Source organism: Elephas maximus, chromosome 1, assembly GCF_024166365.1.
Source record: "Elephas maximus indicus isolate mEleMax1 chromosome 1, mEleMax1 primary haplotype, whole genome shotgun sequence".
NCBI classification, from domain to species: domain Eukaryota; kingdom Metazoa; phylum Chordata; class Mammalia; order Proboscidea; family Elephantidae; genus Elephas; species Elephas maximus.
The window spans coordinates 71,320,069-71,336,335 of NC_064819.1; the positions used below are offsets into that span (position 1 = coordinate 71,320,069).

Genomic DNA, 16,267 nt, shown 5'->3' on the forward strand with positions numbered 1-16,267 from the left:
AATAAAGGGCATCCGGATTGGCAAGGAGGTAGTAAAATTATCTCTATTTGCAGATGACATGATCTTATACACAGAAAACCCTAAGGAATCCTCCAGAAAACTACTGAAACTAAGAGAAGAGTTTGGCAGAGTCTCAGGTTATAAGATAAACATACAAAAATCACTTGGATTCCTCTACATCAACAAAAAGAACATCGAAGAGGAAATCACCAAATCAATACCATTCACAGTAGCCCCCAAGAAGATAAAATACTTAGGAATAATTCTTACGAAAGATGTAAAAGACCTATATAAAGAAAACTACAAAGTACTAGTCCAAGAAACTAAAAAGGACATACTTAAGTGGAAAAACATACCTTGCTCATAGATAGGAAGACTTAACATAGTAAAAATGTCTATCCTACCAAAAGCCATCTATACATACAATCCACTTCCGATCCAAATTCCAATGATATTTTTTAATGTGATGGAGAAACAAATCACCAACTTCATATGGAAGGGAAAGAAGCCTCGGATAAGTAAAGCATTACTGAAAAAGAAGAAGAAAGTGGGAGGCCTCACTCTACCTGATTTTAGAACCTATAAAAAAAAAAAATTTATTATACAGCCACAGTAGTCAAAACAGCCTGGTACTGGTACAACAACAGGCACATAGACCAATGGAACAGAATTGAGAACTCAGATATAAATCCATCCACATATGAGCAACTGATATTTGACAAAGGCCCAGTGTCAGTTAATTGGGGAAAAGATAGTCTTTTTAACAAATGGTGCTGGCGTAACTGGATATCCACTTGCAAGAAAATGAAACAGGACCCATACCTCACACCATGCACAAAAACTAACTCCAAGTGGATCAAAGACCTAAACATAGAGACTAAAACGATAAAGCTCATGGAAGAAAAAATAGGGACAACGATAGGAGCCCTAATATAAGACATAAACGAAATACAAAACATTACCAAAAATGACGAAGAGAAACCAGATAACTGGGAGCTCCTAAAAATCAAAAACCTATGCTCACCTAAAGACTTCACCAAAAGAGTAAAAAGACCACCTACAGACTGGGAAAGAATTTTCAGCTATGACATCTCCAACCAGCGCCTGATCTCTAAAATCTATATGATTCTGTTAAAACTCAACCACAAAAAGACAAACAACCCAATCAAGAAGTGGGCAAAGGATATGAACACACACTTCACTAAAGAAGATATTCAGGCAGCTAATAGATAACCTGAGAAAATGCTCTCGATCATTAGCCATTAGAGAAATGCAAATTAAAACTACGATGAGATTCCATCTCACTCCAACAAGGCTGGCATTAATCCAAAAAACACAAACTAATAAATGTTGGAGAGGCTGTGGAGAGATTGGAACTCTTATGCACTGCTGGTGGGAATGTAAAATGGTACAACCACTTTGGAAATCTATCTGGCGTTATCTTCAACAGTTAGAAATAGAACTACCATACAACCCAGAAATCCCACTCCTTGGAATATACCCTAGAGAAGTAAGAGCCTTCACACAAACAGATATATGCACACCCATGTTTACTGCAGCTCTGTTTACAATAGCAAAAAGCTGGAAGCAACCAAGGTGTCCATCAACGGATGAATGGTTAAATAAATTGTGGTATATTCACACAATGGAATACTACGCATCGATAAAGAACAGTGACGAATATGTGAAACATTTCATAACATGGAGGAACCTGGAAGGCATTATGCTGAGCGAAATGAGTCAGAAGCAAAAGGACAAATATTGTATAAGACCACTATTATAAGATCTTGAGAAATAGTATAAACTGAGAAGAATACATACTTTTGTGGTTACGAGGCGGGGAGGAAGGGAGGGTGGGAGAGGGTTTTTTACTGATTAGTTAGTAGATAAGAACTGCTTTAGGTGAAGGGAAGGACAATACTCAATACATGGAAGGTCAGCTCAACTGGACTGGACCAAAAGCAAAGAAGTTTCCGGGATAAACTGAATGCTTCAAAGGTCAGCGGAGCAATGGCGGGGGTTTGGGGACCATGGTTTAAGGGGACTTCTAAGTCAATTGGCAAAATAATTCTATTGTGAAAACTTTCTGCATCCCACTTTGAAATGTGGCATCTGGGGTCTTAAATGCTAACAAGCGGCCATCTAAGATGCATCAATTGGTCTCAACCCACCTGGAGCAAAGGAGAATGAAGAACACCAAGGTCACACAAGAACTAAGAGCCCAAGGGACAGAAAGGGCCACATGAACCAGAGACCTACATCATCCTGAGACCAGAAGAACTAGTTGGTGCCCGGCCACAATCGATGACTGCCCTGACAGGGAGCACAACAGAGTACCCCTGAGGGAGCAGGAGATCAGTCGGATGCAGACCCCAAATTCTCATAAAAAGACCAGACTTAATGGTCTGACTGAGACTAGAGGAATCCCGGCGGTCATGGTCCCCAAACCTTCTGTTGGCCCAGGACAGGAACCTCTCCCGAAGACAACTCATCAGACATGAAAGGGACTGGACAGTGGGTAGGAGAGAGATGCTGATGAAGAGTGAGCTAATTATATCAGGTGGACCCTTGAGACTGTGCTGGCATCTCCTGTCTGGAGTGGGGATGGGAGGATAGAGAGAGTTGGAAGCTGGCAAAATTGTCACGAAAGGAGAGACTGGAAGGGTTGACTCATTAGGGGGAGAGCAAGTGGGAGTACGGAGTAAGGTGTATATAAACTTATATGTGACAGTCTGACTTGATTTGTAAGCATTCACTTAAAGCTCAATAAAAATTATTAAAAAAATAAATTAAAAAAAAAAAGAGCAGGAGTGGTAATATTGAGTTCTGAGAAAATAGACTTTAAAGTTAAATCCACCACAAAGGATAAGGAAAGATACTATGTAATGATTAAAGGGACAATATACCAGGAGGACATAACCATATTAAATATTGATGCACCCAATAACAGGATTGCAAGATGCATAAAACAAACTTTAACAGCACTGAAAAGTGAGATAGACAGAGCCACAGTTACAGTAGGAGACTTCAACACACCACTTTCGGTGAAGGACAGGACATCCAGAAAGCTCAATAAAGACACAGAGGATCTAAATGCCACAATCAACCAACTTGACCTCACAGACATATACAGAACACTCCACCCAACAGCAGCCAAGTATACATTCTTTTCCAATGCACATGGAACATTCTCTAGAATAGACCATGTACTAGGTCAGAAAGCAAGCCTTAGCAGAATCCAAACATCGAAATATTACAAAGCATCTTCTTTGAATAGAATGCTCATTCACACACATAAATACCCTGCCTTTCCTCCACCTACAGCATTCTGCCTCTCCATATCCTAATGTCTAGATCTTAACTATTTTTCAGATCCCAACTCAAATACCATTTCCTTCAGGAAACGTTCACTAAAAATTCTGGCTAATCCTCCTCTCTCTAAACGTCCAGGGCACATCACTTATACCTCTCCTGGGGTATTTATGTCTCTTATTTCAGTTACTATATATACAATTTTTCCTCTTACTAACCTGTAAACTTTATGAGAACATATTTGAATATGTTTGAATCATTTTTGTAGGCCTCACAGAGTTCAACACAGTACTATGTACAGAGCAAATAGTAAAAACATTCCTTTAAGAAGCAAATGTGGAATGTTAGCAAAGTCTTATTATTTAGGAAACCAGATAATGGATCAAGTATTCTATTTCAACAAGTTTATCTATATGTAACATTTATGTAAAAACTTAATTTACAAAGCTCTTAAAGATTACTTAAAAGAATCTACAAGTGGGGAGCAAAAAAGACAACACCATGGAACTATAAAAAAGTCAATTCTTTTTTAACAAGTCAATTTCTTAAAATTACTTACATGCACACACAAAAGGTTTCTCATCATTTTGGTGCTTGGAAAAGGAATAATCTCTTGGCTTTTTAATTTCACTCTCGATTTCTTCAACATGATAGCTGTGAAATATCCTTCTTCATTACCTTCAAATGGTTGTGGAAAAGAATTTAGGCTGGGAAAGAAAATTCACTTAGGGCATTTTCAGTTTATCACAATTTCTCCTACTGAAGATTTTACAACAAATAGGTACAGATATTTAAATTGATCTAAAACTTTAGAGAAAGTAGTTCAAGATGGCCAACTGAGTCCATAGTTTACCTACCCCTCTTCAAATTCAATGGAAATAATGAAATAAATACAAAAATAAGAATAAATTCACGTAAGTTGGCAAAAATAACTAAGAGTGTCAATATCACACCAGAAAAGACAGAGTAGGTGAGACGTGAACTGATGCAAACTGACATGGATTTACTTCTACTCACTCTGGAAGTACCACAAAAAAAAAAAAATGAATAAAAAAAAAAATTTTAAAGGTATAAACCTGCAAGAAACAGAGAATAAGAATAGAGGAGCAGTGAATGAAAGCATCCAACAGTTATTCAGAAGATGCAAAGCAGATGGTAAACTGGGTAATAAAAACAGAGAGAAATCACTTGGGCACCTGTAGCAGAAGACAACCAACAGGAAGGATCCAGATTTGTCACACAGAAGCCAGGAAATACTTAGCACTTCAGCACAAAGGTACCACAACAGGTAGGGGTAACATGCTGGGCTACGAGCAGAGAGGGCTAGTTCAAGGTCTGATGTGGGGCTAAACACCCCAGGCCTCGATTCCAACCCCACACAGCCAAGTGATCACCCCTCAATTGGAGACTAGAGGTACATAGAGACACTGAATTTTAGAGGCTCCAGACAGAGTCACCAGCTGCTGTTTGAGGGGTGTGTGTGTTATGGAAGGTGTGCACGGGGATGGGCTACGGTATGAACTGAAAACAGGAGTTAAGTAAAAGTGTGCCTAATAAAGAGAGGAAGCCTCAGCTCCCCTCTGCTGACCTGCTTCGAGAAGGCAGGAAAACTACAGAAGGCCCAGCCCCAATATCCAGCATACAGAAAGCTAAAGAATTTAGAGAAACTGAATGGCCCCAGATTAAAGGCCTCTATGTACTGACGTATTGACAACTGAATAAGCAGCCTGTTCCACAATCAATCCCTTGCAATGAAGTGTCCCAACTAGCTCAGCTCAGGGATACTGAGTTGCGATCAGCTTTTTAGTGCCTGAGTTCAAATATGAACCAAGAGCCAAGGACCCCTACACATTTAAGTAACAGGTCTAACATAAATGAGAGCCTCTAAAGTAAATAGAAAGAAGGAAATGAAAACAATGCAGGGTAAGAGATTAAAACCTAAAAGAAAAAACTAACAAAATTTGATATCCTCAAGAGATAAGAAACAGGTAGTCCCAGACTTACAACATATTCAAGTTGCCACCATTTTTCTTTTTTTCCTTGTGTATTTTATCCTTAATAGTATGTACTACACACAATGTTGCAATGTGTAATTTGTTGCTGTTATCGTTCTCATGCCAACCCCCAAAAGACAAAGATCGGATTTATAAAGACACTGAAAATAAAAGGCAGTAACAAAAACTAAAAAAAAAAAAATGAGAATTTGACTTATATCTGAACCAACCTGCGACGCAGTCGTTGGAACAGAACCCTGTCCTAAGTCAGGGACTACCTGTACTACATCCACTAAAAAGAAACATTTAGTAAAAAGGAGACCCAAGCAATTAAAATAATACCTAAAAGTCAAGACAGTTACCAAGAAAGTAGAACAGATAGTCAAAGAGACGGGAAAATAAGAGAGAAAACGTGTGAAAATTAAAGGGTCAATCCAGGAGTTCTTCTAACGTTTGACAAAGAATTCCAGAAGGAAGGGTGAGGTAAAGCAATTGTAAGGAAGGGAAGGAGGAAAAGAAGGAGAAAGAAAGAAGGAAGGAAAGAGAAAGGAAGAGAGGGAGGGAAAAAGACGAGGGGGAAAGGAGGGAAAAGAAAGAAGGAGAGGAGAAGGAAGAAAAGGAGAGGGAGCGGAAGATGGCAGGCAGGCCTGAAAAATGACAAGCAGGCAGGCAGGCAGAAAGAATTTTCCAGAACTGAAGGTCACAAGCCTCCAGACTGAAAGTCCCTGCCAAGTATTCAGGACAGTAAATGGGGGTGGGGGGAGAGGAGGACAGCATAAAGAACATTAGGGCTAAAAAGACAACTCTCAAAGCTGGTGGCGGGGGGCGGGAAGGGGAATAATTAGAATAGCCTCAGACTTTCCATAATTGATAATGGAAACTAGAAGACTAGAAGAAAACTTTGGAGACAATGTCTTCAAAATTGTAAGAAAAATGACTTTCTACCTAGACATATAAGCCCAACCAACTATCAACCAAGTATGAAAATAAAGCACAGGCATTTTAAAATATGCTAGGATTCAAAAGCGTGACCAACCATGTGCTTTTTTTTTTTTTTAATTGTGGTAAAATATATACACAACAGAAAATTTGCCTTTTTAACCATTTTCAAGCATACAAGTCAGTGGTATTAACCACACTTCCAATGCTGTATGTACTATTTTTTAGAAAGTGATTAGAGAATGCCCTCCAAAAAAATGAAAAAGTAAACCAAGGAGGAGGAAAAGATGAGACTCAGAAAACAAGAAAGTAGGAGTGAAAGTCAAAGAAAACACTGTATATGACAATGATGAGATGTGGCCAAAGTGGTCCTATAAATGTACCTAGTAAAAACAAAATAGATTGGAATATCAAAAAACTAAATTATCCAAGGCAAAAAACTACAGGGAAAAAAACAGCAACAAAACAGATCAAAAGGAATTAATAAAGATAAAAACTTTTTCAAAAAGCATAATCACAATATGATTGTCATTGAAAATTTTTTAACAATTTAATTTCACCAAAAAGCTAGTCAGTGTCTCAAATTTTGGTAACTTATATTTTCCTGGAAAATCATCCATTTCAGCAATTTTTCATACTTATTAAGATGTATATTTTCCTATAATTCTTTCAGTATCCTCTGTCTCTGGGCTTATTTCCCAAACTTATTATTGTTGTGCTTTTTCTCCTCTATCCTCCAATAGGCTAACTTTTATTTATCTCTTTTATTGATTTTTCAAAGGAAAAGTTCATTTAAATAACAGTAAAATTGTTACCTGTAATAATTTCATAGCTACTTGCTCTCTTCCTTAGGTAGCTACAGTATGGAGGAATAACTTCTTGTAGAAATACCACATCTGGGCTGTACCTAATTTAAAACATCAATTTATAATAAATATTGAGTATACCATTTTCAGCTAACTAGATAAAGGAAATTTCACAACATGAAAGAGAGAAACACAAAACTACTACCCACTAGGGCACCTAACATTCAAGTTTACACTGATCTTCAATAACTATAAAAGGAGAAAGATCTGCCCTATTTAACTTATAATAGGTGTGACAACACTTTAAATTAAAAGAACTGGAGTAATTGACAGTAGAAACCCAGACTGAGAGCCTGCAATGGTCCTGTGCTCTGACACTTTATTATTTCTTTTGATCTCCTCCAGTTATTATTCACCATGAAGAAAATGAGCACCAGAGAGCTTAAGTGGCTTGTTCAAAGTCAGAGAACCAGTACATAAGCAAAGATACTTTTGCTAATTTTATTTTCACAGCAATAATTATAAACACAGTTAAACAAGCAGAATAGGACTAGAAGGCTTCTAACAAAAATTAGTGTACCCTCTGCACCTGCCCCAGTCCTAAATTCTGCTCCTAGAGGCAATCACTTTCAATTCTTTCAGATCTTTCTTCTCAGGGATGAACTTTGAACCCAGGTCTGATCCCACAGACCACAATCTTGAACTGTTACACTGTAGATAGGTAACACATAATTATTATGCCACTATTAAACTGAGTAATACTTACAAAGTTAAATAGGAACACACGCCTCGAGCCCTCTCTGGCAGATTGTTTAGATCCAATCCGTCAATATTCCAGGTAATGAAAGAGAACACACTGCCATCTTCTGGCTGAATATTTTCAGGTGGGCTGATTTTGGAACTAGTGGAATCAGTTGTTTCTTCATTAGTTAGGTCAACACTGGAAAGACCAGAATGAAACACAACTTCATAAATAACCTAAAAATTGAATAACTTAAGAATTACTTTGTAAGTATTTGTAGCCCTCATTTTACAACAAATAAGTTTACAAAGAGCCCCAGAAGTCCCTGCCTCTAAAAACCAAAAACATCCGTTGCCGCCGAGTTGATTCCGACTCATAGCGACCCTATAGGACAGAGTAGAACTGCCCCACAGAGTTCCCAAGGAGCAACTGGTAGATTTCAACTGGTGACCTGGTTAAGCAGCCACAGCTCTTAACCACTATGCCTGCCTCTAGGAACATGAAAGACATATGACTGAGGAAAAAAGTTCTTATAATTCTTACAGTATTATCTAGATTATTTGCTCACTTATACACTTACGGTCAACTTGACATCCTTCAATGACAACTGTCACTAAAATGATTTTTATAAACTACAACCCCCAAATTAGACTAAGAAATGTAAGACACTGTCTTAGTTATCTAGTGCTGCTATAACAGAAATAGAAGAGGATAGCTTTAACAGAGAGAAATTTATTTTCTCAGTGTCCAATAGGCTAAAAGTCCAAATTCAGGGTGCCAGCTCCAGGGGAGGGCTTTCTCTCTCTGTCGACTCTGGAGGAAGGTCCTTGTTATCAATCTTTCTGTTGTCTAGGAGCCTCTCTGTGCAGGAACCCCGGGTCCAGAGGGTGAGCTCTGCTTCCGGTGCTGCTTTCTGGTGGTATGAGATCTCCAACTCTCTGCTGGCTTCCTTTTCCTTTTATCTCTCACAAAATAAAAGGTGGTGTAGGCCATACCCCAGGGAAACTCCCTTTACATTGGATCGAGGATGTGACCTTAGTAAGGGTGTTACTCCCACCGTGGTCTACTTAACATGATCTAATCTTGCCTCATTAACCACAGGCAGAGATTAGGATTTTCAACACATATGAAAATTACATCAATCACAAAATGGAGGACACCCACATAATATTGGGAATCATGGCCTAAGCAAGTCGACACATATTTTTGGAAGACACAGCTCAATCCATGACAGATACCAAACCAAAACCCACTGCTGTCAAGTCGATTCTGACTCACAACGACCCTATGGGACAGAGTAGAACTGCTCCCAAAGGGTTTCCGAGAAGCAGCTGGTAGTTTCGAACTGCTGACCTTTTAGTTATCAGCCGAGCTCTTAACTACTGTGCCACCAGGGCTCCAGAAATGTAAGATATCCAAATTTAATTGCACTCATTAAAATATTATTTTAAGTAAGATCCTAAGGTGGCAGATAAATAATGACTGCAAATTCTTTGCTATTCCTCCATTGAGAGGCAAAATCTCATTTCCCTCCCCTCGATTCTGGACCTTAGTGACCTGTTTGGCCAATAGAATATGGTGGAAATGATATTCTGGAGCTTCCAAGGCTTGGTCATAAGAAGCCTTGCAGCATCCACTCATGCCTTTTGAAACACTCTCTCCAGGAACCCTGACTGGCCGTGTAAGAAGTCAGACTACCTTGAGTCTGCTATGCTCAGAGGCCACAGAGAGATATCTTTGCTTTTTAACACTTCAAGGAGGTCTTTTGCAGCAGATCTGCCCAACACAATATGTCATCTGATTTCTTGATTGCTGCTTCCACAGGCGTTGATTGTGGATCCAAGTAAAATGAAATCCTTGACAACTTCAATATTTTCTCCGCTTGTCATGATGTTGCTTATTGGTCAACAGTATTATCTAAAGATCTATTCAAATTTTACCAATTGTGCACTAATGCCCTAATTCACGATCACATGTTGCATTTATGTCACATCTCTTTTAATCTCTAATCCTGAAAGAATTTTTCAGTCTTTGTCTCTCATGTCCTTCACATTTTTGAATACTATAGGCCGTTTATTTTGTACAATGACCTTCAGTTTGGGTTTATCTGATATTTTCTCATAATTAGATTCAGGTTATACAATCTTTTTGGAAGGAATGACAGAAGTGACAGTGTATTTTCCTCAGTTTAGTACATCACAATCAGGAGGCACCTGATATGGATCTGTTCCAATACTGGTGATATAACTTTGCTCATTTGGTTCAGGTATTCTCTACCAGGTTTCTCCACTACAAAGTTATAATTTTACCCCTTGTAGTAATTATTTTCTTGCCTGCGGAAGCAGCAGTCAAAAAATCAAACAATGTATTGCGTTGGGCAACAGACCTCTTTAAAATGTTGAAAAGCAAAGATCACTTTGAAGACTAAGGTGTACCTGACCCAAGCCATGGTGTTTTCAATTACCTCATATGTATGCGAAACCTGGACAGTGAATAGGGAAGACTGAAGACGACCTGATGCCTTTGAATCATGGTGTTGGTGAAGAATATTGAATATACCGTAGAATGCCAGAAGAACAAACAAGCCTGTCTCAGAGGAAGTACAAGATAGGGAGACTTCGTCTCATGTACTTCGGACATTTTATCAGGAGGGACCAGTCCCTGGACAAGGACATCATGTTTGCAAAAGCCAAGGGTGTGCAAAAAAGAGGAAGACCCTCAACGAGATGGACTGATACAGTGGCTGCAACAGTGGGCTCAGACACGGCAACAATTGTGAGGATGGTGCAGGAGCAGGCAGTGTTTCATTCTGTTGTACACAGAGTGGCTGAGAGTCGGAACTGACTCAACGGCACCCAATAACAACGGCATTTTGTGGGCAGGTATTTTGAGACCATGTAAATATTTTCTTATCAGACTTTTGCCTACTAGTTTTCGTATCCACTGTGATTATTACTATGGTGGTTTTTCTAGTTTTATCATGTCTTCCACATACATTTCGTAATTGCAATTCTACTAAAAGAAAAAAACATTGCCTTCTCACCTGGCCAACTTTATATCAGTATGGATTCTTATTTTATTCTATGGATTATAATCTGTTCCTACCAATAATTCTGTTGCTCAAACTGTCTCAGATTTGACCAGGGGTGGGAGGGTTAAAACTGGTTTCTGAGTCCTTCTGGCATGTCACCATCATTTTCTGAGCACTTCTTTACTTTCTAACACCACAAGATATTCCAGGCTCATCTTGTTTTTACTTGCACCTGCCCTGGAATAAATCATTTCTACAGAGCCCTGGTTCCTTTTAGTGGAGAGTGGTATTTAGAAGCCAAGATTTAGGTGCTAGGTGAATTCAATGCCAATTCTGCAGCAAAAAATAAATCTCCTGAATCATCTCCTTTATACAAACAAATAATCTTTAAGAGCATCCAAAAACTCATATTTGAAGTACAAAGCTTTCCTTTTTGAATTCTATTCACCCCAAAAGTTCTCTTTCTCACTCAATAACCAGTTAATACTATACTTTTTTTCAAAAGACTTATCGCTGAAGAGAAAAAGCCAGGTGATTGCAGTGCCTGGTCAAGATGTTAGTTCCCTCCTCTACTGAAAGCATTAAGAACAGAAAAAAAAACCCAAAACACCAAACCCATTGCCACTGAGTCGATTCTAACACATAGAGACCCTAAGAGCAGGAAGGGAGGGTGACACTGGTTCCTTTTTCTTGTCAATTCTTTTCTTTCACAAATTGTACCTTTTTTCCAAAGTTTAACTATGCCTCATCTATAAAACAATCTACCTCACAGGGAATTATAAACACACTCCCTACTCTCCTCAATAGAGGACAACCCAAAGTTTCACCCATGGGTGGGACTGTCACGGGATGACATTATGGGCAGAACATGATGGTGTTAATAGCTATTACTTATTGACCTCTTACTGTGTGCCAGGCATTGTTCTAAGTGTTTTACATGTATTAGCAAATTTAATCTTTACAACAACCCCATGAGGGAGGTACTATTAGTATTCCCACTGTACACAGAAATTGACACATAAAGGTTACTAAATGGCAGAGCTGGACTTAAAACCTTTGCATTCTGGCTCCAGAGTGCATTCTCTTATTTACTATGCAGTCCTTTCCTCCTCTAATTTCACTATAATCCAATTTCATGTCTTTGCAATTTAAACATGTAGGAGGAAAAACTGGACAATTGTAACAAAAACTTCCATTTGGAAGAGGGAGAGACACTCCAAGACTGGTGCTGCATAGAAACAGTAAGGGTACTGACAGAAACTAACAAATCCTAGGGGCATCATTTGTCAGCCTCCTTCCTTAGCCATGGAATAAGTGCCTTAGTATATTCCTGGTGGTTGAAATCCTATGTTCCAGGCCAGTACTCCTCAAACTTTAAACCACCCGGGGATCTTGTTAAAATGCTAACTCTGATTCAATGGGTCTGAGACGGGGCCTGGGGTTCTGCATGCCTAACAAATCTGGGGTGGTGCTATGCTGCTGGTCCAGGGTCCACACTGAGCAACAAGGCCCTAGAACAGGGCTCTCAGCCCTGGCACCACACTAAATTCACCTGGGGAGCTCTAAGGGCTAAATGGACCCAATCCAGACTGATTAAATTATAATCTCTGGGACGTGAAGCCCCAGGAGAAGGGTTTTGCTTGTTCTTTTTTTTTTTTTAATTCCCCAGCATAATTCTAATATGCAGCTAAGTTTCAGCTAAGGATTTCTCTTGTGTAAAAATGGTATGGCAAGGACAGCATCTAACCTCCTCCAACTTCCCAAGAAAACCAAAACCAAACCCATTGCCATGGAGTTGATTCCAACTCATAGTGACCCTGTACAAGGGGGAAGGAGAAACAAGATCAACAGCCCAAGGCTGATTCCTATGAGCCCGAAGACAGACATGCCTCCCTCCCCTCCCCTTTTTACCAGTTCTGACACCAACCATTCCTCCCATGGCACTCTCTACTTCTCTGTTGGGTTCGATAGTTCACTGCAATGGCCACACAGAATTCACAGACCATGTTCACAGTTATGAGGTTTATTAGGGCAGTAACAGGTTACAATTCAGGTTCAGGAACACTCAGGATACAGTTGTTCTATCAGGGCAGCCTCTTCTCAGCCGTGACCACAGGCAGGTTTTTTCTGGCCTTCAGCCCGGCTTCTGCCCTGCTCAGGCAGGTGTTACAAAGCTCTTTTAGCTCTGCCAATAAGTACCCAGAGGCACCCCACTCTGCCAATAAGCCTCAGCCTGAAGGCACTCAGCTCTAGCTACACAGGTTAGCAGACTCAGCTCCACCAAATGCCCAGAGGCATCCTCCTCTACCCGCAAACCTTCTGCCAGAAGGAGTTAAGCTTTCTTGCTCTAATGGCCAGGAAGCCCACCAAGCCATCTCCTGCCTCAGCTACCACCACTTCTCTGCTGCCACTCCTCACCATCTTCAAAGTTACAGCTTTCTCTTGGTCTTCTGGTTCCAGGAACTTCTCAGCACAGGGATTCCAGGTCCAAAGGATACACCCTGCTCCTGGCTCGTCTTTCTTGGTAGTAGTGAGATCCTCCCTTCCTGCCTCTGGGATGGCTCAGTTTTAGCCTAGCAGGATGGCAAAACTGACCAGTTCCCTCGTTTAGGTTCCACACACCTTATTTGCATGGTCCTACCCCCACAATGATGCTATACACCTTATTTACATTGTAAGCAAGCTATCCAATCCCCTTGGTGGGCCACAAGCACCTCATCCTCACCCAATCATTTAGTAAGAGTTACAGGGATTATGGCTAGAAGGGCCATATTAAGTAATCCACTGCACTGCATCTTGTCTCTCCTGACAGACACTGAGGACAGATTCCAATGTTGAGGACTAACTCACTTGAGTGCTCAATATCAGTTTTTGTTGATATCCTAGTGTGATGGATTGAACTGTGTCCCCCCAAAATGTGTGTCAACTTGGCTAGGCCATGATTTCCAGTATTGTGTGAGTATCCATTTTGTCACCTGATGTGATTTTCCTATGTGTTGTAAATCTTATCTCTATGTTAACGAGGCAGGACTCAATCTACAAGATTAGGTTGTATATTGAGTCAATCTCTTTTGAGACATAATAGAGAGAAGCGAGCAATGAGACAGAAGGACTTCATAACTTCAAGAAAGCAGTGCCAGGAACAGAGTGCATCCTTTGGACCTGGGGTCCCTAGGTTGAGAAGCTACTAGAGCAGGGGAAGATTGATGACAAGGACCTTGCTCCAGAGCCCACAGAAAGAGATAGCCTTCCCCTGTATCTGGCACCCTGAATTCAGACTTCTAGCCTCCTAGACAGTGAGAGAATAAATGTCTCTTTGTTAAAGCCATCCATTCATGGTATTTCTGTTACAGCAGCAGTAGATAACTAAGACACCTGGGGATACACTAAAGAACTGAGATTCCAGCCCTGTTAAGACAATCAAGGCAGGCAGGAGTTTTTCTGGTCCTAAAATGTTCCTATCAATTTCCTTTTGGGGAAAACATTTGTGCTAAAGTCACAATCAAAAATCTCATCAGGACATACTCCACGAAGATGCAGGCCTTGGAAACATCCTGAAGCTTTATCCTTCCCCTTTTTTCTCTTGCAACGGACTAAACTTTATTCACCCTCAGTCTCAGTGGACATTTCATCTGAATTCCAAGAGACAAGAGACCACAGCCTAACTGACCACTTTGTTAACATAAAACAAAAGTTGTCAATTTACCATTTTGGGTTAGGAGATTCCTGATTATCCCCCATACTACCATTACTCAGCCAAATTCATATTTTTCCTGAGGGCCTATTTCATGGAATCTACTTCTTTTTTTTCCAATATCTTTATCTGTTATGATTAAGGTTGCAACTAAAACCAGTTGCTCTCCAGTGGACTCCAACTCATGGCAACGCCAGGTGTTTCAGAGTACAGCTGTGCTCCATGGGGTTTTCAATGGTTGTGATCTTTTGGAAATAGATCAGCTGATCTTTCTTCCAAGGCCGCTCTGGAACCTCCAACCTTGCAGTTAGTAGCCAAGCACATTAACTGTCTGCAGCACCTAGTGACTCCAGGTTGCAACTGCTGTTGCATGCCACTGAGTCACTTGTACAGAGTAGAACTGCCTCATACGGTTTTCTAGGCTGTAATCTTTATAGGAGCAGACTGCCAGGTCTTTTCTTCCTTGGAGCCACTGGTGAGTTCAAAATGCTGACCTTTCGGTTTGCAGCTGAGCACTTAACCACTGCACAACCAGGGCTCCTTGGTTGCAAGTAACAGACACAAATTCAGGCTGGTTTGAGCAAAACCAAAATTTATAAGGAAACAGCAACATGTCACAGAGCCAGGTGCAGTAATGCACCATATTTAAGGGAAGAAAATCAGAGCTTTATCTCAGTCCTATACCTCAACTTCCTTCTGCTTTAGTCTCTCTCTGTGGACCAGCCTTCTCAGTTTTTCGTGCACAACAAGGATGAGTATGAATCCCCAGAGCTCCCCCGCAAAAAAATTTTTTTTTTTTTTTTAAGTTAACATGTTATAAATTCAGGAAGATGCAAATTTGACCCCCTTAGTCCTGCTTTCAAAATCCCAAGAGGGAGAATCTGACTGGCCAACTTGGACTAAATGAACACCTCCCAGACCAACTGGCTCTGGCTATTATAATATGGGAGCCAGAGACATATCACTGTTGGTGGGGTTGACAATTCCCCAAGAAGAGAAGGCTGAGCACATAGTGAAAGGAGAAACGATATTACTGTACCTGTAAACCAGTGTAGCTAAACAGGTCAAAGGAAGGAAACAGGATGCCCAGAGTTGAGAGAACATGATACATTCAAAATATATTTACTGACAGGTTATTAATGTGCCAAATACTGTGTTAGACTTTGAGAAATCAATCATCTATAAAACAAATAGTCTTTACCTTTAACAAATGTGTAGTGTGGGAGATAAAAAATATTAAACAATTAATTATAATATGAACTAAGTTATTATGATAGGGGTCACGCAAGTTGCTATGAGTACCTAAGTGGGAAACCCGATTTAGAAGGATCAGGGAAAACTTCTGGAGATAAGTCATGTCTAAGCTGAAGCATTTAAGATAAGTAGTTAACAAGCCTTTAAGATAAATGGTTAACAAGGTAAACCAAAAAACCAAGTCTGTTGCCCTCGAGTTGATTCTGACTCATAGCAATCCTATAAAACCAAAACCAAACCCACTGCCATTGAGTTCATTCTGACTCATAGCAACCCTGGAAACCCTGGTGGCGTAGTGGTTAAGTGCTACAGGTGCTAACCAAGAGGTCGGCAGTTCAAATCTGCCAGGCGCTCCTTGGAAACTCTATGGGGCAGTTCTACTTTGTCCTATAGGGTCACAATGAGCAGGAATCGACTCGACGACAGTGGGTTTGGTTTTTTTGGGGGGGAGGGGTTCATAGCAACCCTGTACAACAGGGTAGAACCGCCCCATAG

General features: G+C 40.2%; 1 protein-coding gene across 2 annotated transcripts in view; it reads right to left on the minus strand.

The window, feature by feature from the left end:
* The window catches only part of TDP2 (tyrosyl-DNA phosphodiesterase 2), a 37,118-nt gene that overhangs the window by 11,955 nt on the left and 8,896 nt on the right, over window positions 1-16,267 (minus strand). For both annotated transcript variants that reach the window (XM_049884906.1, XM_049884902.1), the window contains exons 3-5: window positions 7,818-7,991; window positions 7,061-7,152; window positions 3,872-3,990 (exon numbers count right to left, since the gene is read on the minus strand). In XM_049884906.1, coding sequence (XP_049740863.1) covers window positions 3,872-3,990; window positions 7,061-7,152; window positions 7,818-7,991 — 385 coding nt within the window. The remainder of the gene's footprint in view (window positions 1-3,871; window positions 3,991-7,060; window positions 7,153-7,817; window positions 7,992-16,267) is intronic.